We start from the raw sequence: 26,214 nt of genomic DNA on the forward strand, positions 1-26,214 counted from the left end.
AAAAACAGGTCAGGTCACTATGAGCTGCCCCAAGCCCTGCATGAGTGCCAGCTCCCAGCCACGTTAGCATTCCAGCTGAATCCGTTTGAACGTGAGTCCTTGGAACAGGCTGACACACAAGTAAGGCTGAGCCAGGCATTGGGATGAAGGAGAATGGAAGAGGAAATTAACATTTAGAAAAATGACCATTTTGGGAAGTGCTTGAAACTGACACTAAACAAGAAAATGAAATTAAACCAGCAGGTAGGTTTTCTACTCACTGGCCTTGGGCTGTGGCTCAAGATAGTGGTTGGAAAGACCTATGAATGCAAGAAAAGAGGTGTGGAATCAGCCTGGTTTGTGCTTAAATCACATTGTAGAGATATGGAGAGGTTCATGCTATGGCTAATCATATCCAAAGAGGTCTTTGCTAGCCCGAAGTAATACACAGTGAAGCTGGGCAGGTGGGGTTAAAATATGCACTTGCCAATTATTTGCTGTGACTATTTGCTGAATAATAGGACTGTTGAGTTGTTCATGTTCTTATAAACACCTTAAAAAGCAAAAATTATTTCAAAGAAACGTCAAAAAAAGAGCCTGCCTCTCTTACCTGTAACACTGACAAACATGTCTTTGCCCTTCTCCACAGCTCCTCCAGCAATCAGTGGAACTATTAATTAACCTGAGGGCAGTCCCTGGCCCATTGCAAGCATGGCAAGGTCCATGCAAAGGGGCACATACTGAAGAAGATACAGGCTCACATTCCAGCAAAGATGTCCACAGAGGGATGTGTTTCCCTCTAAGGAGCTATCAGGTCCCACTGACACTGCTGTCTTCTAACATGGATGTTCTTCAGCCTGCATCACTCATCCATAGGACACAGCTCTTTTCATACCATCTTCCCCACACAGGGCTGAGGTTCCTGTGGAAATACTGTCTGTCAGTGTTCCTACCTGTGCCTGTGGTGGGTGCTGAGTCTCAGGTGAGCTACAGGCCACCATATTAAATGCACTCCCATACCAGTGGTGAGCAATCACAGCACACCAGTTTGGACAACCATGTGTTCTCACTGAGCCCTGTTGCACTGTGCAGTAATTTAAAAGCCATGAGTCCTATTTAAATATAGGGCATTCTGTCCTAAACCTTCGAGTGCCTGTGGGTGTGAGTAAGCTCATTCTCCAAGGATGTTCTCTGGTCTGTGTGCACCAGCTTCATCAAAAGGATGTAGGAAATGCCAGATCCAGATATACAGATTCCACTATTTTTTTTTAAATACATCATTGATCAGTCCAGGGATGGCAAAAATTAATAGTCATGAGCTAATTACTATACCAGCTGCCTACAAACAGGGGTCCTGTAGGCAGACTCCTTCTGCCCATTTGCCTGCTGGTTAAACCACCACTCTAGAAATTATAAAACAAAACTTTTTTCCCTTTATAAACATCTATCAGCATCACCTTAATATGGCCCACAGCACCAACACTGCCTAGCTTTTAAGTTCTCAGAATGCAGCCAGAATCTCCCCTAGCACATTATAACACATTTTACTGGTTTGAGCAGGGTAGAACACAGCCGTCTCCTCAAATGAATGGCTGGTGAGCTCCAGCAGCCCCTGCACGAGCCTGGGCTCACCATCTGTGTTCCTCCACACGTCCGAAACCCGTTCACAAGTGCCAGCCCTTTGAAAAGCCAGCCTGTTTTTCTGATTGATTCACTTTTTAATGAACTGGGAATGCCTGTGAACTTAAACCCTGACACCTCCACCTCCCTGCCTTCCTAGCCATCCCTGCAGCAATGTACTGATTATATTTCAAGTTATTATGGGATTAATACAGCTGCCCCCGGTGCCTCTTTCCCCTGAACTCCATCAATAAAAGTTGTGTCCTAGTCTTACTCTGGTTGGTTCAGTTTCTTCCTGAATCTCTGCCTGTAACCTGGGACGTGTCAGCAAGGCTGTCTCGTATCAGCCCTTCAAAGCTGCCAACACTGCTGATGTTTAAAACCTACTTGTGTCACGGCCTTGCATAAGCTTTGTGTATTTAAGAGGACATCTTGAGCTTTGCTATGCACCACATCAGCTCTCTAAGTGGGTAGCACATACTTAGCAGTATTGAAAATAATGAAATAAGATAATCCACGAAAAAACTTGAATAGATTGTGCCAGTGTCATCTTTCTTTGAATCCACAGTAAAGCTATAAAAAAGTACTTTACGCAGGCAGGTTCAGCACAAGAAAAAAAATAAGATGGGGGGAGCAAAAGACCCGCGTGCTGACAGCATTTCTTTCTATGGTACAAGTTTTAGGTTTACTTTTCTTGTTGGTTTATAGGTTGGGGGTTCCCCCACTCCCCCAAGAATATTATTTTCTAAAAACATCATTACGAATGTGATTAAGTGGCTTATTCTTTGGAATATGTACAGTTGTTTACAAAAGAATTGCCACACAAGCTGCCACCTTTGACTGTGTTGAAGCAGGGAGTGATGTACTTGTTTACAGCTGTGCATCAATTTCACAATATATTTAGTTTTGGTACAAGTTACTTATAAAATTCTTACTGAGTTTAATGTTGCAGCAAATAACACATACAGTAAGTGAGTAGGATTTATCACTGGCTGTAATGTCATCGTACATATTCAAAATATATACGGTGAATGATATATACACATACACATGCAAACAAAATGGAAATATATTTAGTTTACAAACTGATGAACTGTGCTTGCTTTCATTATTCTCATTTTGTATGTAGGAGAACAGAGATCAAGCACATCCGTGCAAAGGGTGGCCGGTTGGGATCGCATCTGTGAAGCAGCACAGTCACCAAGGAGCAGGTTGGAGAAGAAACAGCACTTTTGTACCCATGGCATGAGACAGGGGGGCCCTCAGGAGTCAGGCACCCGCTGTGGTTGGTGGGATATAAACAAATCCCATGGAGAACCAAGATGTTCCCACAAAGAATAAAATATCTCTCCAGGTAAAAAAATCTTCCCCCAAGATGTTTTAGTCAAGCTTTTTTCTTAAAGAAGGAAGTGGTAATTTTCTCCTTTAAATTCTGTTTTATTTTTCTCCCCCCTGTTTGGTCTCTCCCGTAAACACAGAGGCCAGAAGGCTATGCTTAAATAATTCATCTACAAATTTGCAATATCTTTTTGAACTATAGCAATTAAACGGAAAATAGAAAAATCAGCTCAGCATCCTGTTTGGATGTAATTAAAGGTATAATCTGTTCCATTTGAATACTTCAGTGCTTACCCTTCTTAAAACAACAAATAAGAATAGTAGCTCATTTGCAATATGCTTTTTTTTCAAGTCAGCTAAAAAGACTAACTGATGAAGCAAGAATAATAATTTTTAAATGTGGCATAAGCACAAAAATACCAACTACAGCTTTCAAATGATTGCTGCAGATCTCAAGTGCGATGAGAGTTCAGTAACAAGGGGTATAAGCTTTATGGCAAAACACTGAAGTCTTCCACTGTTTGGTATCAGCATCTTGCTGTGGCTGATATAATTACCTATCAAATACATCAGTGGAATGAATATCAGATGATATCCAAAAATATGTAAGTGGGATGCATATCAGCTCAGTCTTTTAGGGGCCGTTTGATCTTAATGGTTTTTTCTAAGAATAAAAGACAAATACTGCATTCGTTGCCCCTTTGTTTTCTATAAGCAGCTGAAGATTTTACAGCACAATAAAGTTAGCCTATTAATGGCTGGCTTATGAGTTCTAGCTGGATTTTTACTCTCCTACTGGACATTTCTTCACTGCTCAAAGAAATTGAAGTCAGGTGTAAAGTTAATATCTGCCTTGTTCATTTATTCATACTGTAAGCAATCAAGATTTCCCCAGATCACAGGGCAATCTCTTGCCTTTCGAGAATTAATATAGGCCCCGTTCTCTCAACTTAGTTTAACAAAACAACTGGCATAGGTTCAATGGAAGCAATGATTATTCTGAGAGGTTATGGTGAACCACAGAAGTTGTTAGCGAGAACCTTGCTCAAAAGATCCCCTAAGAGGAAAAGTATATGGATATTTCAAAATGTAATTAACAGCATATTGCAACAGTGTGAGAAAGAACCATCACCTGGTTTAGCTGCAGAGGAATCTGACTGCACAGGGAGAGCTTTGGCTTGCTCAGCAGCCACCAGTAGGAGCAAAGGGCATGATGGGCACCAGAGGGGACCCCTCACCAGTGCTGGGAAAGGTGGCAGGGCAGGCTCTGTCTGTGGGGGCTCCTTTCATGCTGCCCATCTCATGTGCTCAGCAGCACAGTGCCCTCCTCACGGGCAGCTTCACTGGGGCCAGCACCCAACCAGGAAGAACAACTTTTTTCAAAGTTTCATTTTCTCTCCACTATACTCTCTCACAAAAAAGTCTTTTGGGGCAGACATGTCTCAAGCCTAACTTTGGTCTTAATGCTACAGTTTGTAGGATTGTTTCAAGAAAGTTGTTAGGGTTTTTGTTTTGATTTTGGTTTTTTAAAGGTAAATACATAGCAGCAAATAAAAGCAATTCTAAAAAGCAAAACATTCTATTTTATAAACATTTTGATAATTAAAAAAAAGCAATTTTCAAGCTTTAGCATTTGAAAGCTCAGGTGAATAATGTAGCAGAGAACTGATTTAAGAAGATAAAATGATCACAAAAATGTAAGAGCAACATTACACACGGGAACAAAATAGCAAAATGGTCTACAAGTCTCCAACATGACAATGAATATGAGAGAACTTTCAGCTTACATTTGCTGAAAGTTAGCACCTATTAAAATTTCCTGCCTTCCTGGGGTGCATGCTCTGCTGTTTGAAAGCAGAGGACCTTTTCAGGACTGGTCCTCCAGGGGCCTGAGCCCCCTCAGAGCCTTCCTCAATACTGCCCTCCTTCAGGAGCCTTCAGTGAACAAGCTACAGGGGGGTGGGTAAAAAAAGCCTCTGGTGAGCCACCCCCAACTACCCCCTTATGTCCTATTGCCTCCCCCTCTGAACTGGGCAGCCTCCTGCACACCAAAAACATTTCTGTGAGCTTAATGCTAGAACTACTGTGAAAAGAAACACAACAACAGAAGTCATTAAAAAATACCCACAGAGGAAGGAAAAAAAAAATTCCTCAACACAGTAGCGTCTGTCTGCAGTAAACAGGGCTCTTTTCAGGCCTTGGGCTCAGACATAAGACCACTCTACCAGGGTGAATGAATTACTGTCAGCTGGGCCATTTTCACTTAGGTTTAAACACAGGCTTTTTACCTGCCGTTTGCCAGGAGCCAAGAGCTGCTCAGGTGGCATTTGTTATCCATGTGCCACATGACCAGCAAACCCAGCAGCAATCACCCCCCCCACGGGTCACACTGCAGGACCCCAGCCTTCACCCCCACAAGGAGCATCTCTCAGAGACACAAACCTGTGCCTAAATGAAGCAATGCTTATCTCATGCATGCCACAGGTGCAATGTCATCCCCTCTGGCAGACAACCAGGATGTCTACAGCCTCCACTCTACAAAAATGCAGGAACTAAAGTTAATGTGTCTCAGATTTTGTTATAATATGGTGATGATTAAAAAACAAAATTACCACTACAAAGTTAATTCCTCTCTGAGTTCTTACAAACAAGTTTTTAATTTGCACCAAAAATTTACATTTCAGATTTCAAGTCAACCAGGAATGGTACAAGCTTGGTCAGGGACTCCAGGCAGTGGCTGGTGGGTTCTGCAAGGCCTAGGGGCAGGAGCACTGTGGCTTCCCCAGAATATCACTAACATATAGTTGCCAGCAAACCCCAGGTGCACACAGGTAAGCTCATCGGATTCCTTTAATCTTTCATTCCTTGTATGAGTGAGAAAATAATCACCGTGTCAGATAAACTTCTGCTTTTTATTAAAAAAAAAAAACAAACCAAACAAAACAAACCTATAAGGTAATTGATTGCTTTCTTCTAGTCTTTTATTAGTTATGATTAAGGAGCTATAGTAGTCCTGTTTACACAGCTCTAACAAGTCAGGACCTGCAGAACGTTATTGGCTTGGGGCCCACAACTTGCTGTCCATTCTCAACAGAATCAATCTGGAGCTGAAAACATCCCCGTAGGAAGTGTACACATCTCTGCTTATACAGGAACAGAAACAGCAATAACTTCAGGTCCTGTAAGCTGCAAGTTCAACTTACAGAGATGAGCCCTGACTTGTCATCGCTCTCAGCATGTTGGTGACGAGATCAGAGCACTTCACCAAGGACTCATACTTCCAGCTTGACAAGGGACAGAGGTGAGCGTGTTACACCTCACTGTTACTCACCTCTCCAACTGCAGCAAGGAATCGAGAGCTCCTCTGTTTAACATGCAGTCACAGCACTGCCAATCTAAAATGGCTGATCAGTAATACTTTAATTGCAGTTTCATAGAAACAAATTGCTATTTAATTGCAATGAGCTTGCTTGTCTGTGGCTTGGCTGGACTGACAATAGGCATACACCTGGTAGTAACAGTAACAAGCAGCAAGGAGGGTTATCTGGTACTGCATGTACAGGAGTCTCAGGCAGTGCCATCAAACCCAGAACACAATTTCACACTGATTAAATGTAATACCTGAAAAAATGTATATACATAAATTTCCTAATCTCAATTTGATTTTTTTATTTTAATAGAGCTGTTCAGAATAGATACTTGCAAAAAGCTGCACACTTCACATACAACTACCAGCAAAACACTTTGATAAAAGATTTAAATTGAAATGATCTTTTGAAATCACAGAATCAGGTTGGAAAAGACCTCTGAGATCATCGAGTTAAACTGAACACCACCATGTCAACCAGACTGTGGCACTCAGTGCCATGTCCAGTGTTTTCTTAAACACCTCCAGAGGCAGAGACTCCACGCCTTGATAGCAAGGCACACTCTGCCACTGTGTGAGTTTTGGGGGTTTTTAGTATTTACCCTAACGTTAGGTGATGCAAATTTTATCGGTGTTAACTAACAGGGAAAAAGGAAGACAAACTCAGTGTGGTTAATATTCTGAAGATGTGACTTAATTTCACAGGCTTCATTTTGTTAAGACATTCTCATTTTATATTTCATAAGATACTGCATAACCTGTTAAAATATTTAAAGATAAATCATGTAGGACTGAAAAGACAGTATCTTGTTGCAAACAGAATTTGGTTTGGAAAGGCTTAATGTCCCACTGCCTGCCAGGATGCGTAAATCTCATAACTAGACAGCTGGATAGGTAAAAACATTAAACCCATTTAGAGGGCAATCTTTTTACAAAATTGTTTCATTAATAAGAGTGACAATTTATATGATTGAGATGTTTAGATGCAGTATAGACAGAGCATTTTATCCAGGTTCATGAGGATGATTTCAGATTAGTAATATTTCCTTTGATTCTTTTTTTTAACAGCATTCATCTTTGAAAGGGAAGCTCTTACTGAATGATTATTTGACTTTTCAGCAGCACTAAATGCAGAGGGTGTATTTCAGCCTCAGTGCAGCAAATACATGTGATAAAAGGTGAACAAGTATGTGTTTTTCTTTACAGATCTCCTTAAAAAAAGTGATTTTTCACATAAGGACAAATCTAAGTGTTTCCAGTAGCCTTCTGCCCACACCTACCATCCCCATTACAGCCTGTTTCATTGTGTGAAATGCCTCTGGTTTCAAGAAAGTGTTTTACCTAAAGCAAGAATACTACTTAAATATGTTCTATTGTATATTCATAGCTCCATTAGTCCTCCTGCAATTTAGCACATCAAAGCAAAGGCTTCATCACTTGCATGTGGATTATGCTAACATGAGTGACATTTGTAATCTTATAGGTCTGCAACTTAAGAAATGCTTTTAAAGTAAGCTATTAAATAGGTAGCTGTGCTTTACAAATGAGTCATATAATAGTTTATTTAAAGCTGTTAATGAACTTCAACCTCTACATCACTAAATGCTATACTACATTTCTTACTAGAAGTTATTAGCTATCTTCTTAGCACTTCTAGGTTATATTGGACAACCAAAAATCTGTACATGTTAGATTTAAACACTGTACCTTGAGTACTTATACTGAAAGAATATAAAAAGATGTCTACAGTCTCACTAATACTTCAATTCTATATTCATATGACTTCAAGTGTCTTTTCAAAGATACTGAAGCAGCACAATTTGCAGAACTCTGAAGACTTTAATGCCAGATCAAAAAGCTTAGAAACTTACTTAAAATACCCACAAAGTGCATTTAATTAAAAGTTGTACATAGTGTCAGTCATTTATGTTGTGCTTTATATGTTATGCAAGTAGTCTTTTGTCTTTGCTGTCCGATCCTGTACGGTGCTACATTTTCTTTTCACTGAAACTGGGCTTCCTCAAGCACTGACGTGTTAGAAGAAAAAATTCAGCAGCCCTCCAATATACTAGACATCATGAAGTAGATTCTGAAACAAAAATATCTGCTGTTGGTTGTTTAGACAGATAAATCTATAAATCAGCTTTTTGTGTTATTGGCATCACAACAAAAATAAGTCAAGCTCACTCCATAACCAAGCAGCTGAGCAGTGAACACCTTCTAAAAAGACAGAATTAAAATAATGGTGTGTTATGAATGTATTAGTTTCCTATAAAAGTAGAGTATTTCTTAATATTGATTTGCTTTGGCAAAGGTAATCTGCAAGGAATCAGCAAAGGCAGATTTGTTGCTTGCAGGCTCCTGACTGAAAGCATACAGCAGAGAGCCACAGATCCATGTTACTATTCTTGCTAAAAACATGAAAAGTCAGATTTTTATTCTCAAAAGTATTCTGCACAGACCTACCACTAAACAGATGATGGGAAGAACATGCAAAATGAAGTTGTCCCCTTTGTAAGCTTAGAAATGGCTCTGTTGCTTTGTGGGGAGGTGTTTTTTGTTTGTTTTCAGAAAACAGATCATATTTTGAGATCAGCTAGTTCTCACAAACAGCCTAGGAAACAGGTTTTTCTTTCCTTAAGATTATCAGTGTTGAAAAGTTAAAGTCTCTCACCCCTGCAAACACAACTTTATGTTGTTCAGATCAGAATAGCTATTGTATTCCTTTTCATGAATACTCAATTCTAGTGCTCAGCGTGAGGTACAGACCTTTTGCTGGCTTTTATTTTTTTGACCTCTTATGATATATTCATACCCTCTTATGCTTGCATGCTCAGAGACACAGGCACATCCTTAAAACAGAAGGAACTAGAAAGAAAGAGACCAAAGTACCTCTGTGTGTGCTGTAATTCACTGCAATGGGAATTATAATGTACTTGTTGTTACCAGAATTAAGAATCTCCATGAAAAAAAAATATAATTTTGAAGTAGTACTCGTTATCCTTGCCACAAGTAACATGGTCAAGTAGTTTAGCAGAGTCTTTCTTGGCATAAGACAAAAGACAAAATCCAAACCAAAAATCTACTTTTAAAGGCAGATTAAAGGTAATTGACAATTAAGGTAACGACTATGCAAGATGAAGTTGCAGAATGTTTTGAATGTAATTAAAAAAAAAAAAAAAGGCAAAGCTTCTAAAACCCATACTCTGTTTTGTTTTACTTTTTATTATTTAAATACACCATACTAGAGCAAATGTCTCTGAAAATATCACAAATAAAAGATTTTTCTTCATTCAGCAAATTAGAAGTAGGTGAAAATTTCTACACAGTAGCTGCTATGAGCCTGACTTTTTTTTTTTTTTTTTTTTTTTTTGCCATGGGAAGTAGCAACATTAGGACAAAAACACTTACATGCATACATACATTGTATTTTACAGAGATACAATAAAAGTGTTTGTGATAGAATATCACAAAAGCCACATCTTTATCTCATGTTCAGTTTGATTGAAACACATTTCCTTACAACACTTAAATATACAAAGAGCAAATAGAATGTTGTTAAGGTAAAACACAGGGTACAAACTGGCCAGTGCCCTGCTAATTGTTAATGAGGGTAGAAAGCAGATTTCAATGCTTCTTTTAATTAGCTTCATTAGTCATCTTCCCCACCCACCCCCCCAAGATGTCCTCCGGTGGATCTTTTTTCATTTTCTCTACAGTCTCCCATTAGCCCAGGTTCATGGAGTCCTTAATGTTCATATTCAGTCATTTTAATACACCAATAAATGTGGGAAGGGCAATCAAGAATAAAGAAGGTGCAATGGTATGGAGCTGGCATTGATGCTAGCTACAAAGGTGACTTGTCTACTTGGAGACATGGGATCCATCTGTGATGAACAAAATTTGAGATGAAGGCACGCATTCTGCATTACTCTGACCTTTTAGCAGACCTGTAAGAAATAAAAATGGGTATCTTAGCTAAATTTGAGATAGGAAACTACAACATGACTGCTTTTGTTTTTCCCTATTCACTAATCTCTTTTTTTATTAGATTACTTTCTAACTATGACTTGATTAAGGCTTTCTACACTGTCCATTCATACTGCTAATGTTTCAACTTTAAACAGCAAAAAGCAAACATTTTTCACAGTTTCACTACTAAAGAAAGCAGACATGAAAAAAGACTACAACAAGAAATGTGTACTCTCTGGTAACAAATCATACAGTGAATAAGGTGGTTTTTCTGGGCCCCGTTTGAAAGGGAAGAACCATCATGCCATGCCTTTGAAGAAGCGAGTAATATGATCTTGTAATTGGAAGAAATAGTGTGTAAAGCAAATATGAAGTACAGCCAATATCCTCCCAAGGCAACTTTGGTTAATATGCTGCATTGCACAAGAGCTAAATATAGATATTTCAGAATTCCCCCCTCCCATTTAAATTCCTCATCTGGTACGTTAGTTAATGTTACATAAACATTTTAATATATGAAGTCAAACATGTGCTTTCATACAGGTATTAATGAATTGTCATAATTAGAAGTGTCTAACTCAATAAAAATCTAAACTTTCATGGATAAAATAGGAATGCTCATCCATAGTCTTCAAATACAATCTGTTTGCAATTACCAAAATGAAATAATATATATTAGATTTTTATGGCTTTTAAATGACATTTTGTGCTTCCCAGGAAGTTCTTTTCTCACCCTTTCTCTAAGTTACTAAAAGCCTGAGGTCTATTAGTAACTGCAACCCCCCACTTCCAAGCTAATTAAAGTAGTAGAAGCTTGGAGGTTTAATTCCCCAGAGCCGAAGCTCAGTGTGAGAAAGGTAATTTGTCTGTCCAGAACAAAGATTAGGGAGCAGCCAGCAAGCATATTTAATAAATGAGCATCAAATATCTTCTACTATGGACACAGACAACACCAATTATGTAACTACAAGGGAATTGTTGAGTGATATGTAAACTAGAAGATTTTTAAGATCTTCTCTAAGAGACGTAATGTAACTCATACTTTATTTAAAAGTATAGAAGCTGAAGACAAACATTTGTTACAAACACTGCCAACCAGTGGAAAATGTACACTTTCAGTAGGTGGTAATGCTGTTGCAAACAAGAAATACTACAGGAACACTACCAGTACAAAAAAAGCAGAGAGAATTCTTGACAATACAGCCCCTTCAAATGAAATGGCACACGGGACATCACAAACCAAGTTTGCACTCAGCAGACAAGCAGTACTGAGTTTAGAGAAAACAGGGGTTTTTAAACTACAGGGCAAGTGATGGGAAGTTATAATTTACATGTGTGAATTGCCTCAGGGAGGCAAAAGGCAGGAATTGCAAACATCCCTGCTTTGTCTCCTTAAAAAAAAACTCCAAGTTTTTAATCCAAGTTAGGCCATGCAACCTTTCCTGCCTGCACTGGTCACCTGTAAACTGCAGTGAGACAAGAGTAAGTTCATCACTGTCACCTTCATATGCATAACAAAATGTGCTTTAATGCTGAGAATGTCTCAATCTCTTTGGTTAAAAAAAAAAAAAAAAACAAACACAAAAAACCTGTGGATATTCTGCTATCTCTGTAATCTCTAGTGACAGAATAACATGGAAAATGATTGATCTGTAATGTTTAATAAAAAGTATCTGTTACAGCCAACTGTGTTACAGTGGAAGAATATTTTTAATCAGCGGCCCTAAAACTTGCACCTTCCTGGAAAACATCTCTGATGTTAAAATCTTTACACTGTTAAAAAAAACAAAATATAAAACTATTAAAAAATATAAAATATAAAAAATATATTAAAATATATTATTAAATATAACTCTTAGCAACTGCCCCTGTAGCTTCCAAAGCTCCAGAAACCTGACAAATACATGAATTATCAACTTATCTCTTTAACTGTGTTTGTTTTCTGGAGTTACAGTGCTCTGCAATTCCCTTTGAAAAACAGCAGGAGAAGTTAGAACAATTTCTAGTGATATTGTATTATAAAGAAAACCCCTCAAACTCGTGTCCCTTCAACCTTCTCCCAAGAGCTGCTCGTGTGCCTCAGCTCTGGCCACAGCAGTGCCACTACCAGTCAGTGACAGGAGCTAACAAAAACCTGCTCTCACCACTCTTGCATTTAGCTCCCACCAGGTACCTACAGTCACGAGCTCTGCAAGCCCAGTCCCATTTTACTTCTCTCTTTTCCATGTTCTATGTTCCTCATCATGTCTGCTGCTTTTATTGCAACTAAATCATTTTTATGTTTTGCTAAGGCAGAGAAAGAAACTGATAAAACTAAATGACAATTTAGACACCTATTCGAAGTTACATTAAACTTTACATTCGTAGAAGACAAGTGGATAAACCACTCTCAGAATGGTAAACCTTTTACTGCATTGTATAAAGATAAATGGTTTTACCTATATTTTGAAATGGGATACCTATAAATATTCATTTAACTGAATCACTGCTAGCTAGTCTATATTACAGATTTGTTTCATTAAAATTCACAACAGTATAAATCTATGAATCTTTAACTGTATTTGTACTTCCTTGAGAAGAAGCTGCACATTCTCTTCCAATCTTAATTATCTTTGTTCTGCCTAACTATGTAGCATTTTTGTACTCAATTCTCTCATCACCTCAATTGACAAATTAAGTAAATAAAAAAAGTCCCATTCTTTATTTTGATGTAATTACATTCACTGTATAAGACTTGAAAGAATACTTAAAATTAATCAGTAAATTTATGCACAGAAAAAAAAAAGCAAACACAGATATTGAAATGTAGCAACACAACCAAAAAAAAAAAAAAAAAAGTAAAATAAAGAACAGTTTCTGTTTTCTCGGACATAGTTCTCCACTGACTAAAAGCACTACAAAATACACTGCACACTACAGAATAGATCAGTCTAGCATTTGTCCCAGATTTTTTTTTAATCTTCCGAATTCCTACTTGCAGATAGATGTTATTTTTTGTGATCCTTACAGACATTAATGAAGTTCCTATTGTAAATCTATAAAGAATTACCAACTGAAGTGTGCACTTTTTGTTTCATTGCAATAACTCAGTGCTGTGTGATTGCCTGGGTTAATGATGAAAAAGTCAAATATACTATCAGAGCTGATGGAAAAATCTATCACCAATCTGAAATTAAAATTCATCTGTGGTCAATAAGATTTAATATCCATGCAAGTGGCGCTGTAAAGAGTAAATGAATCAATGTCATCAATACATAATCAGTATGAAATATGATGTGAATAAAATTATGTGCAAGAGTCATACATCCACTCTTTTCTGGACCAGGGTGGAATGAACAGTCTCTTAACTCAAGGTTGACAGTAATTGTTACAAATTAGGCACAGCAGTTATCAAAATGCACTCACTTGCATAGCTTTAGGACTGATTAAGAAGATTAAAATACATCTAAAACTATCTAGTTTCAGAGTTACAAGACAACTGTTGATCAGAAATTTTTTTTCTTCTTCTTCCCTCTATGATCTGTACGATCATTATTCACTCATTTAGCTAGAAACCAAAACTATCAACCACACAGCTACACAATCTCTAGTTGAGATATTAGTGTCACGGAACAGTAAGTAAATAGCACTTTGGTTTTAAAATCTGAGTTATGACACACAAAACAGGCAAGAAAATACTTCTGAAAGAGTACCCCAGAATGCTTCCTCAACTAAAATTTTAATATTTAAATAAAATATGTTAGTTTAGTCCAGGAACCTTATCTTCACAAGGCATTTATTTCCATATTAAAGGACCTAGTTTTCCTCCCTCAGAAACCTGCTCTCTTGTAACCCTTAATTTCAATATTATAAAATAAAATAATTCTCTTTCTTAAAAGTTTGTATTAATGTATGCTCTCCATTTTGCTTTGTACATAAGGAGTTCAACACCTGTACAGATGCACGTGCCCAAACCAAAATAAACTGACTCACCTTGTAGGTCATATTTAAAAGGTTACTATTTTCTCCCCAAACCCTGTGCCTAAATAACTTAAGGTAAGTTCAGCTACTTAAAGGTCTCTTTGCGGGGGCAGGGAATGTCCACTATTAGAATGAAAAGAAATTGATCTTCATTTAGCTCTAAGAAAGCTTATTAGTAATTGTGGAGTATTCACCTTCTGGTCTGGCAGTAGTGGATTACTCTGAAGTGAATTCAAATGGCCATTGATGAGAGCTGTAGGTCTATCATGTTCACAAAATAAACTGCCATTGATGTAGTGAAACCGATCTCCGGGGACCAGGCGATTCCGGCAGGTAGAGCACGTAAAACACTGGGAAAGGAAAGAGACAGCAAGTGAAACTACAGCACAAATTAAGCATGCTGCAGGTTTGAAAATTACACTTCAGAGACTGCAAGTGCAGTTGAGATATGGAGCTGCTTGGTTTCTAGTATCTCCAAATATGATATTGGTCTTACCTGTTGGGACTATGCAGTACATAACTCAAGCAGAGTTTTACCGATTACGAGGGAACAAAGCTACGCACTAAACAAAGCTTTATAATAGATACTCCTTCTTCTAGTTATTATTTTTGCATTTCATTCATAAGCAGATGCAGGTTTTACACTAAAGAGGCATGGCAATACTAATCAGCTGCTAAAAACAAAAGTACACAGAAAAAAACCCTCACCTTAAGATGATAGACATTGCCCTGTGCCCTCATGACCAGCTCACTAGCAGGAATGGACTGTCCACAGGCACTGCAAGCACCACTATTTCCAAATAACCTGAAACAGAGGTGATGATCATGAATAATTTAATACTCAGAAGGCTCTAGGCATTTTTGCACATCACTGCCACGGTTTATTACACAACTATTTTAGACTTCTGACCCCCGTCTTCCAACTTGCTTATGTTTCATAATATGAAAAAGTTTATTTTTGTGTAATAACCGGTAACTTCACCTTACCTTGGATGTGGTTACACAGGATTTAATCAGAAATATTGACTTACACCTCTAGAAACACAAACAATTCTGTACTACACACATTTTATCAGATTACTGGGTTCATCATAAAAAAAAAGATACAATTCATGACTGGAGTTTAAATGCATTGTGTCCTTGAAATTATATGAAGAACTCTTTTGTACTTTAATCATATCTTGAGATATGAGTCATCAAAAGGGTTAAGAGGATTTGATTGTATATCTAAGAAGACATCATGCTCAGTGTATTGAAACTCCAGTAAACCTCCATCAGTGCAGAGTTTCCATTAGAAACTCTCTGCTATCCAGGTTGATATATAATGTGTATGGGTTAACCTTTTCAATCATGGTGTCAACACTTTAGATTTGCCTCTGCTCATCTCTTTCATCCTAACCTTCTCTCTCTCTTGATAATGAAATGCTTGCTCCAACTTCCCTCTATCTGCTCCTGAGTCCACAATTTAGATTACTTCATCTCTGCTAGCAACAAACTGAATGAAATTTCGATTTGAGCAGAAAGTAATTTACCGGGATCTGGACCCATTTGTCATCATATCTCTCTGGGTGTTTGCTGTATCACTGCAGTTTTCCTATGCAATCAAATGAGACCACAACATCTGCCATTGGGGGGGGGCACACGCAGTGGGGGGAGGGGGGAATAGGCAGAAGAGTGGTGAAGAAAAATATATACATAATTCTTCAAATCCATTTAAAGGCACATCGCATCGATTCAAAATATAATACAGTAATGATTATTGAGTTCTACTTTTACAGGCTGCCTTAGCTAGAATTAGAAAAACCTTTATTTGCTTTTGCGCAAGTCTCTAATAGACACAAATATTTATAAAGACTACCACAATTCATTTTGCAGTAAAAAAGGAAATTGAACTAGCTGGCAGGGTCACAGACCCACTTTTCTGTACGATGTAAAACACAGCAATAGGATTTACAAATTAAGAGTATTGGTGTCATAATAAATATTAATATTTGCATCTCCTTCCTGTCCAAATAAAGTCATAAAATTCTGTTTGTGTCAACCTAGGACACACATTACAACAGAATACCCGTAATCTGAATGATTGCAGTGTGCCTCTGTATAAAAATAATTGCTTTGAATTTTCAGAATCTGAGCTTGCAGAGGAGGCTTGTCATGTTCAAACTACTAATTTGCTGTCGCCACTTTATTGAAAATAGCCTGTAAGTTGTTATTAAATGTATCGACTGAACGACAGAGAGAGTAGTAAAACTGCCCCTTAAGATGGCTTTTAATAGGAAGCTGAGAAACAAATTTTGCAGCAGCATCGATTTGAAGAGTTCAATCAAAACTCCATTTCAAAACTAATTAGTCTGAGATCCACGACACATTGACACGTTCTTGCAGAATCAGAGCGGTTACAAAGGGAAAGCTGAACTAATACATTGTCAGGACCTCCCCGCCAAAGGGACTAAACTGTCTGGAAACTAAAGGTCCATTACTAGGGCATCTTCCAAACCAGGACCAGTTCAGAATAGTTACATGATATACCGAGGTTACTTCCAAAGCATTGCAATATGCATTTTTCTTCCTTCATCATTCCTAGGAACGAAGTTGGCACCACAGACAGTGCGCAGGAAGGACTGGGAGAGGAGGCAGAAAGGCACTGCTACACTTCTAGAGCAACGATCCGACAATCCAGAGTAAGAAGATGGCAGCAAGGGCATTGCTGGGTAGAAGGGCAAAGATGGACAGATGATGTCAGTTGTCCAGGAGAATCTGAACGTGGTGAGCTGTCTCTCACAACCCCCCTCTTCCCCCTGTACAATTGTACCACCCAACTGAAAACACAGCTTTCAGAATGCTGATCTCATTGCACTACTTGTCTTCATTAAGCATTCGTTATACTATTCTCTCTGAACTAGAGTGGTCCCACACCTTGAATGTCTGTGAATTCTAATAAATGGAGTCAAACTAATCCCGAGGCTTTCCACACATCTTAAGTTTTCCCAAGGCATGCTCCCAGAACAACTCTACTTTGGAAAGCCATTTCAGCTGAATCTTCTGCTAAAATTCCTAAAAATTACTTACAAACTCAGACCGCCCTTCCGCTGCTTATTATTATTTACCAACAAAATTAAACTTATTTTTCCATCTCTACTGTTATGAATGGTTTTGTTCTGTAATGCCATTAACAGGAAGAAGTTTTATCTTTTTAAAAAATGTTATCTCTCCTTACCAGCAAAGGAAGTCTTCCACATTAACTATTCTTTACTGAAAAAGTTGTTTTGCATGGTTTCTGGGAAGCTGGAGAGCTAATTATCTAACCAGGGGGACTGTCCAGGACAGTATTTGATTTAAAAGGCTTGAGGCTTTAGGTGCTCAATTAAGTAGCTATCGGTCTCAGACTGGACTTTAATGGGCTCTTTTCTCTTTAACTGCAGCAATGGGTAGAGATACCCCAGGTCAGGCTAATTAAAGCCAGGGGACTCTTTAATTGTGATGACAGAATTGGTTTCAGTTTCCTCTTTGGGTCCTCAGTCCAAGAAGGTCATTAATATTTCAACATTTGGGCAATGCAATCAATCACAAACATCAAGAGGTTCCCTTTACGGACAAGGCAGCTCTTCTACACTTAGCAGCATTTTACTGAGCCACCTTAAATTAACTACTGTGTGGTTCCAACGAAGCATTCCCCACACCCCCAAATGCTTCTAGTTTTTTTTTTTTGTGCTGGTGGGGGTTTTTTCAGAACTTTCTGTAGGAGAGTGGGAATGAAAGCAGCAAGAAATCTTCTCAACCCAGTTTCTCATCTTGCTGCTCAAAATTCAGAATCAGCAGAAACACGTCTCTAGCAACTTGTACTAACAAAGTAAGGTTCCAATGCTTTCCAAAATCGTGGAGACAGATTTAAGCACTCTGATTCTTGCATGACATGGTGCACATTTGTGTCCACATACATATATCCAAGCCCTAGCAAAGTGAAATGCACATCCAGACCTACTGATCCAGAAGGAATCAGTGTTTTTGTACATTCCCCACATTTAATCTAAATTCTGCACCAGCTATATTAAATGTAACAAAGAAAGGCAACACAGATATTATGCCTGAAGCCAAGTCCATTAAAGGTACTTCAGAATAACTAGAGACCAAGCACCTTAAAAGCACCAGAAGCTATTGATACTTAAAAGGGGGGCTGTGCATAATGGCAAGTGCTGCATTAGAGAAGAGGAAGAAAAAAAAAAAAGGGAAAAAAAACCCAGCCAAATTACGCTTGGTTAATTCAGAGTAACAGATCTGCCCCCAAGTGAATTGGAGGCCTTGAATTAATTCTGTTATGACAAATCAAGATAAACGTTCCCCCTAAATTGCATGCGATTTAATTAATTTTTGAGATCCTGTTTTTTTTTTTTTTTTTCTAGCTAATAGTTCACATGCTCCTGTGCTGTCATTGTGCTTGAGTGGGCAGACTTCAAAGTGATATTAAATAACCAACTATTAGATTTACCTAGCACGTCCTATTGGAAAAGTGCCATTTAATTACCTAGCCTGTTCAATTAAAGGGACAGCATTCCCTGAATATAGCAGCTTGCCGCTGATTACCAGGGAAATGAACTGGCTGCCCGGCGGCCCCCTCCCCGGAGCGGCCTCACTGCGGCGCGGCCGCCTCCGGCCGCCCCCCGCCCCCGGGGCTGCGCCCCCGCTGCGCTGCGCGGAGCGGCCGCCCGGGGAGGGGCGCCGGGCGCTGCCCCTTTAAAAGGCGCCCGGGCAGTCTTCCCCTCTCCCCCTTCCCCACCACTCCCTGCTCTCTCTTAGAGGCCAATTTTGTTAATTAAATGTTTTGTTTGCGACGCGGCTCTCATTCATTTCGGACACGTCATTCCGAGCAGATCTAAGCCAGCGACCAGATCTCATTAGATAAAACCCATCAGAACTAAGAGAAAATGGAGGAGACACTAATTAAAGCTTTTAATTGTGCGGATTCGCTGCCACGCTGCTGCTTTATCTGGCATCTCAAGGTTGGGAGGGCTGCGCTCCACTCCTCTCCCTGAGCGCATTGCTCGCCGTGGGGAGGGAGGGGAACGGACCGGGGTTTTTACCTCCCTCTTTTCCCAGGAACCTTGGCCTTCAATGAAAGCTGCAGCTGTAGCTCTACGGCCAATTTGTTTTCGGGTTTTGGGGGGGGGGAGAGGGAGGGAAAGGGGAGCGTTGTGTTGTTTAAACAACAACAAAAAACCCCACATACAGCCTGAGACAGCTAAAAAGCTCATTAATAAATGGCCCTTGTGGTCTTGGCCCGAAGGAGTCAAGTCCCTTTCACCTGGCGCCTGCCGGGCCAATCAATCCTCTTTCCAATTTTGCCAGTGGTGTCCAGCGTGCCCCGCATCTCCGGCTGAGAACCGTGCCAGTGGCTCTTGCCTGGGGAAGAGAATGCGCCACCACAAAAACCCGCCGGAAAACGAAGAGGGGAGAAGGATGGTAGAGAGGAACCGGAGAGACTCGCTGTCAGGAGTGGCATTGCCTCCCCAACCAAATGTAACCATTTCAAACACGACAAGGGCGAGGGCTGCGCTGGTGCCAGCGTGACCCATGAGGAAGCCTGCAAAGTCCATTTCCAGCAGGAAAGCTCCAAGTTAACTCAGCCCTGGCAGTGCCAGGCCATCCTACCCCACCTTGAGTGTACGGTGTCCAGTTCAAGTTTCAGCAAGCATCTGTCAGAGTTATTTTTGCAAGTCAAATTACACAGATCTAAAGAGAAGTCAGGTGACAGGACAAGGAGATCAATTCAAACCCCTCATCTGATAAAGCATCCTATTCATAATTGCCTACATTAAAATAAACGAGTATTAATTTTTGGCAACACAAAACCAGAGGACAGCGATAAGCTTGCCTGAACTTGCCTCTGGGACACAGTGGACGCATCTTCTCTTTTTAATTAGTAGCAATCAGACATGAGGGTTTGTTTGATGGTGTTGGTCGAGTGATGAATCTGTACTATTCAGTGCATCTTAACAGTAGTGTCAATTTTTCAACTTCAAACAAGACTCTTTCCCTAACACTGTTCTGCTCTGTTTAATTACTATTCTGCCAGACTTGGGCTTGCTGCTTAGGACGATGACCAAAAAGCACCATTGTGCACCCACAATGTACTGATTTTTCACCATTTCTCTCTAAAAATACCTCTGAAACTAGCAAAGCTAAGGCTTCAATTCCTCAGACATAGCACAGGACCCATTTCATGTACTTAACTATATGAAGCCATAGCCACGCACCAGGTCAGAAACTGCACTATCGAAGCAACCAAATCTTAAAGCTCCATCCTCTTAACTAGGAGGTCCCTGTGCACAATCTGCGTCTTCTCAAACCTAAGTTTTACAACATAACCAAACTTGTAACATTTGATGGCTGCTTTTGGTAGTTTTTTTTTCAGAAAGGAAAAAAAGTGGAGCTTCTTGGCCATCAAAAAGAAGGGAAATCCTGGGTTAACTCTTGACATTTACTATTAATGAGGAGCCAGAAGCATTTAAACAGAACACAATTTCTTTTAACTAAGCATTTCTGTGATGCTGGGAAGGTATGGGGCTTTTTTGTTGTTTTTTTAATTACCGAACGTTGAAACAGAACACCTCCTTGAAGCATTCATGTGCATCAGTCTATCAAACCATTTACTCAAATTAAATGTGTAATCCTTCAAAATGCCTCCTTTTAAATTAATGAGTTTAAGTAGCTTGAGTTCACCTGAAAAGATCGTATGGGCACCTGACCTCATGAATTCTATTAATTATATTGGAAACTTGTTGGAAGGGATACTATGCATAATCTTACTGTACCCCAACAGATGTGAGATTAGTGAGGCTTAGTTCCCCCTACCCAAATCTGTGGCATTTAAAGCAAACAGCTTCAAAAGAGGAAGAGATAAGAAATAAAGGGCAAGAGCATATACCTCCTCTGCTATCTCCTGCATTGTCTACACTGGAAGTTCAGAGAAATATCGGTTCAAAGCTTCTCTGTAACAATGCTGAGACAAACATCATACCACTGGTTTTTTGCTATAAGTAGAATCCGTGGCCCTCCAACTGATGGTTAATCAGCTCTTTCACAAGGAGAACAGAGAATGAGTCACTCTGTTTCCACTCAAAGGAGTTTAAAGGTGCTTATGTAAATATCATAATTAATCAGATACTAAAGGCAGGCATTTCATTATTTAGCACCTCTGCCACAGCCTTATTTAAGCCCTACGATTTTAACATTTACTGTTCAGATATGCACACTTCTCCTTCAACACTACAACAAAGCAGATTAATTTAGCCTCTCTGATTGCTGTTTATTTTTAGTTAGGACTTGTTTTGTGCTGACAAACCACTTTAAAGTTACAGTCGTCGTTCAGCCCCCCCCCCCTTTCCTCTACTTGGCAGTCGCAACTCGCCCTGGGCTAGGTGCTAACATCCGCACCCGCACGTCTCTCCCTCCTAATGAAGGAGCCATCCTGAGCCAGCCCACCCCTCTGCCCTGCAGACACCCACCACGAGGAATAAAGGCGGGGGCGGGGGGGGGAGGAAGAGAAAAATGGAGAAAAAGGCAGGAGGAAAGGGGGAAAGCTGTCTTCAGCAGCCTGGCCATGGCCTCACCTGATGTAGTCGTTTCTGCAGAGAATCATCCCGCTCTTGGTGTAGCAGGAGGTGCCGATGTCCCCCAGCTGGGCCTGGCAGCAGGAGCACTTGAGGCAGCGGCTGTGCCAGTAGCTGTCCATGGCGTAGAGCAGGAAGCGGTCGGCGATCTTCCCCCCGCAGCCGGCGCACCTCTTCCAGGAGAGGGAGCCCGCCGAGACCGGGGGCGGCTGCGCGCTGCCGCCGGGGTTCACCATGGCCTGCGCGGAGAGAAGGACGGGGGCGGGTCAGCGCCGGGACAGGACGGGCCGGGGCGGCAGCGCGGGGCCAGCGCCGTCCGGGCCCTGCGGGGGCAGCGGCGGCCGGGCCGGGCCGGGCCGGGCCGCGGGGCAGGGGCGCGGCCGCGCAGCTGGCGGGGAGCGGCGGGCGCGGGGGGCAGAAGGAGCGCAACCCGCCGCCCCCCCGCTCCGGGCTTGTGCAGCTGCAGCTCACAAGTCAGGAACAGTCCCGGGGTTTGTTTTGCTTATGAAAAAAAGTGTGTGAAGAGTGGGGGGGCGGGGGGAGGGGGGGAAGTTGTGAAACTGGTTTTTCGGTCTAGGAGAGGCTCTGCAGGCTCGGGGCGGTAACGAGGGGCTCCGGACCGGCCCTGAAGGCCTTGGGATTTTATTTTCCGTAGTTTTATTTTGGAAAACTAAAAACACCCCGAGAAAACACTCCAGATTGAGGACACTGGCCCGAATAATAGATCATTGAACTTTAGGACGCCTGTTAACTTCCTACACAAACATACTCAACTTTTGTCTCGTTAATCTGCCCTTGATCAGCAGTTTAAATGCTAAAGCTTTGTTACTAAAAAAAAAAAAAAAAAAAAAAAAAAAAAAAAAAAAAAAAAAAAAGAAAAAAAGTTTACCGACCCTAGGAAAGCAGTAGAGTAATGAAGTGCATCGCTCCGGCTGCGGTTACTCTGGCCGCCCCCGAAACTGCTACTAAGGACATTTTTCACTTTCTAATAAATGCTTTATGCAAGCAGGACAACCGAGCGATAATATAGGAATCAATTCATAAAGCTTACTCTAAACCGATTAATTTGTTGCCTTCAATCCAGGGTCCAATAAACTCCCGGTGTTCCTCTAGTCACTTATACTATAAAAAGATCAAGTTATTTACTGCCAATTAAGCAGCATGTTTTGTCTTTGTCCTTTGTAAGCCGTATGTGCTCATGCCGAAGCATCTGGCTATCTGCTAAGGACCTTCAGACTGATACGTCCAGAGCAGCGAGGACGAACTTTTCCTGACACTGGCCCAACTCGGCTGCAAGGAGGAGAACTGAGGCCGATTTAAACATACATTTCCTCAGAAAGAGTACCTGGAGGTATGTCCAGTGACCGCACAATAAACCAGGAGAACTGCACCAATTAAGCTGTAACAAAAACCCCGAGACTTTGGAAAGAAAACCACTCTAAAAGCCATTAGCATTGCATTTATCCGAACGCATCGTGTACCTTTATGTAAATTGATTTCTGATGCATTTGTTCAAGGAATTGCCTTTTGTTACAGTTTCCAGCTACAGCCTAATGAATCTGCATTTCCTGCTCTGAGTCTTTAAACCGTTTTCCTATGCTTTAAATCACTTCGGATTTCTTAAAAGAAAGAAAAAGGCTCCATGCCACCACCTTAACCTGTCTTTGTCGAAGACAAATATGTATAAATATAAAATGGGAAACGTTACACTGAGAAAACCATCCAGTAACCCCATTAAGCTAAAGCTCTTAAGGACAAGCAATACCTTAATGCTGATTAAATCTAAAAAGATGAATCAAGAGGACTGACCAGAAAGTGACTCCCTTGATAACTAAGGACGGGCCCTCATCAAGTTTCATTTAGAGTTGGGGGGGGAAAGCTTTTAACTTAAATAGGCTTACTCTAGTAATTACAGAGCCAAGCAATTTTGGTCCTGGGATAGGAGTCAGTGAAATAGAAAGCAGAGCCAGAAGCTAGAGGCAAAATACCCCCTTTTAACAGCGTCTCTGGTGCTTTTTTAATGGAGACCAAGGGAGGGACAAGCGGAGAGCTGGAAATTTGTAGTACAAAAATGGATGCTTAATTCATGTCTTGGTTTTAATTAGGTGATTCACCGATTTTCTCCTGGATTGAAACAAAAGACTGTGTGTGGGGCAGGAAGGGAACCGGAGAGGAGAGAAATAGAGAGCTCACTTTGATCTTTTCTGCCACTGTTTCAGAACAGTGTTTACTACAGGGGAAGCGGGTGCCCCAGCCTCCCCCCACCCACCACCTCCCCCCCCCTCCCCGTCCCCTCCATTCACAGCCGAGGCAGGCAGAGCCCTTTCCCGGCGGCAGCTGGGAAGGGGGGTAAGTGAAAGCGCTCCAGCGGCGGCCGCCGCCAGGCTTTGTACGGGGGGCCGCGACAATGCCCGGGGTCCGCGGCGCCCCGCTCCGCACCCCTCCGCCCGGCGGGCAGCGGGACGGCGGCGGCGGGCGGGCACCGCGCACACGAACGCTGCGAGACACGGGGGAGCGACCGGCACTTCTTACCTGCTTCCCCTCTATATTGCAAAAGGCCGGGGAGCGCCGCTCGGGGTGCCTGAAGAGGTCTTCTTGCAAAGAAATAAGCACAGCGCTCGCCCTCTCGCCGGCTGGAGGGAGCCCCCCGCCCGGCAAGGGGCAGCCCAGGCTGGAAAAATATAGATATTGCTATGAGAGGCGTCTGCCCGGGTCCTTCCTCCAGCTCCCGCTTCCCGGGAGGGGAGCTGCAGAGCTCGGTCCCCGCCGCTGAGCCGCACACGCAGGGCGCCGCCGCCGCTCGATGCTGCAATCGCCGGGCAAGTTTGGCAATGTGGCTTCACTTTGTGCCGCTTCCCCCCCGCTCCCCCACCTCCGCCCCCTCTCCGGGCTGCGGCGGCTCCCGAGCCTCCCGCGGCGCGGAGTCGGCCGGCCGCGGCCCGCCGGAGCGCCTCAGCAGAGCGGGCGGGAGCCAGCGAGTTTGAGCGGGGCCGGGCGCGGAGCTGCTGCCGGGATCCTGCGGCGGCGGCGCTGGCGGGGCGCGGGGGGCGGCCCTTGTGCCCGTCTAAGCGTGAGGCTGCAAGTGCGTGTGTGCCCGCACCGTGCGCGTGTGCCCGCTGCCCTCACACATGTGTTACTGACAGAGCAGAATCCCAACTACACTCCGGCTCGGCGCCCTCGTCAGCCCGCCGCAGCCAATCCGCCCCCGGCTTGTTCAGGCGGAATAATAAAACCTGCCAATCCCCGGGAAGACAAAGGAATGAGTGAGAGGGGAGGAAAAAAAAAAAAAAAAAAAAAAAAAAAAAAAAAGAGAGAGAGGAAGGGAGGGGGCGAGGAGGAGGAGGAGGGGAATGGAGAGGAAGGAGGGAGTCAGGTGGGCAGCGCTGGCCGCGCCGTCCGCCCGGGCGCTGAGGGGAGGCGCGCGGCCGTGAGGGCACTGTCCATCCCGCCTCGCCCCGCCCGCCAGCTCCCGGCCACCAGTTGAGAAACTTGGCGGCGAGGGGTCATCCCGGCTGTCCCCGAGAGCAGGCCCGCTCCGCCCGGGAACGATGTCCGTCGGAGCCCTTCCCGGCCGCTGGGCGCTTCCCCCGCCACCGCGGCCCTGCCGGGCAGGGGGAGGTGCCGAGGGGAGGCGCGGCCGCAGCGGCCGCAGCAGCCGCCGCTTGCCGCCTTCGTGGCGCCCCCCGCTGCCGCGTCCGGCCCCGGTGCCCGCACCCCGTCCTGGGATCCCGGGCTGGGGCGGGGAGAGGCGGCGACGAGCCGTGCCCGGCTCGCCCCGCGAGCAGAGGGGCCATGTCGAGCCGCCGACTGTCACACGTTCCTTGCGGGAGCTGCGCTGCGGGACTCAGGCGGGCACGGCCCGCGGTGGCCGCCCCAGCGGAGGTTTCGGTGGGTTAAGTAGCCGCAGTTGGCGGCACCGCTCGTCAGCAGGGCAGACAGCTGCATTTCTGAGGGAGAAGCCCTCAGATGTCCTCAGATTTGCCAGGGATGACGGCAAATCGGAAGAAGTAATGTTTCGTGGGGACGCTTAAAACTATGAAAAATCAACTCACGCCTGTGAGGCCTAAGTGCAACACGCAGGATAAGCACAGCCGCGAATCGCTGGAACACACCCCCGGAATAACAAAGTGCTCCTAAATGCGGTTGCTGTCCGCGGCGCAGCTCCGCGCCCGGCGGTGCCCGGCACAGGGGACGCACGCCCCGCTGTCAACCCGCGCACCGCTCGCGGCGGCGGAGCCCCCTCGGTGGCACATTGCCGGCATCTGTTAAAGGACAGAGAAACTTCGTAGCAGGAGTTTCTCGATTCCAGACCGCTGACGTAAGCAGCAGCCAATGCAGCGTTCGCCGGACGGCAGCAGCGCTCGGGCCCCG

General features: G+C 42.8%; 2 protein-coding genes across 7 annotated transcripts in view; one reads left to right on the forward strand and one right to left on the reverse strand.

Moving 5' to 3' along the window:
- The window catches only part of LOC128811770 (uncharacterized), a 499,902-nt gene extending 493,785 nt beyond the window's left edge, over nt 1-6,117 (forward strand). For 4 of the 6 annotated variants that reach the window (XR_008438465.1, XR_008438469.1, XR_008438473.1 and 1 more), the window contains 4 exons: nt 629-961; nt 2,729-2,953; nt 5,622-5,768; nt 6,032-6,117. Coding sequence is in view for 1 of the 6 variants with exons in the window: in XM_053985657.1 (XP_053841632.1) it covers nt 629-961; nt 2,729-2,848 (453 nt within the window). In the remaining 5 variants the exon portion in view is untranslated. The remainder of the gene's footprint in view (nt 1-628; nt 962-2,728; nt 2,954-5,621; nt 5,769-6,031) is intronic. The other 2 variants (XR_008438467.1, XR_008438470.1) reach the window with 1 other exon arrangement.
- A 3,392-nt stretch (nt 6,118-9,509) lies between these two features.
- On the reverse strand, nt 9,510-24,949 carry LMO4 (LIM domain only 4). The gene is made up of 5 exons (XM_053985658.1): nt 24,376-24,949; nt 21,844-22,082; nt 14,945-15,041; nt 14,431-14,586; nt 9,510-10,254 (listed from the first exon to the last, which is right to left on the reverse strand). The coding sequence occupies exons 2-5, from the start codon at nt 22,077-22,079 to the stop codon at nt 10,246-10,248; spliced, it is 498 nt and encodes a 165-aa protein (XP_053841633.1). The 5' UTR covers nt 22,080-22,082; nt 24,376-24,949; the 3' UTR covers nt 9,510-10,245.
- Between the last annotated feature and the right edge of the window lie 1,265 nt (nt 24,950-26,214).

The sequence above is a fragment of the Vidua macroura genome, chromosome 9, assembly GCF_024509145.1.
Source record: "Vidua macroura isolate BioBank_ID:100142 chromosome 9, ASM2450914v1, whole genome shotgun sequence".
NCBI classification, from domain to species: Eukaryota; Metazoa; Chordata; class Aves; order Passeriformes; family Viduidae; genus Vidua; species Vidua macroura.

What these genes read in the sequence shown, in the direction of transcription:
- LMO4 (XM_053985658.1), bottom strand. Translation starts at nt 22,079, where the DNA reads ATGGTGAACCCCGGCGGCAGCGCGCAGCCGCCCCCGGTCTCGGCGGGC. An exon ending in TGCAGAAACGACTACATCAG is followed by an intron (nt 15,042 to 21,843) that starts GTGAGGCCATGG and finishes CCTCTGTTTCAG; the next exon opens with GTTATTTGGAAATAGTGGTG. An exon ending in GCAATGTCTATCATCTTAAG is followed by an intron (nt 14,587 to 14,944) that starts GTGAGGGTTTTT and finishes TTCCTTTCCCAG; the next exon opens with TGTTTTACGTGCTCTACCTG.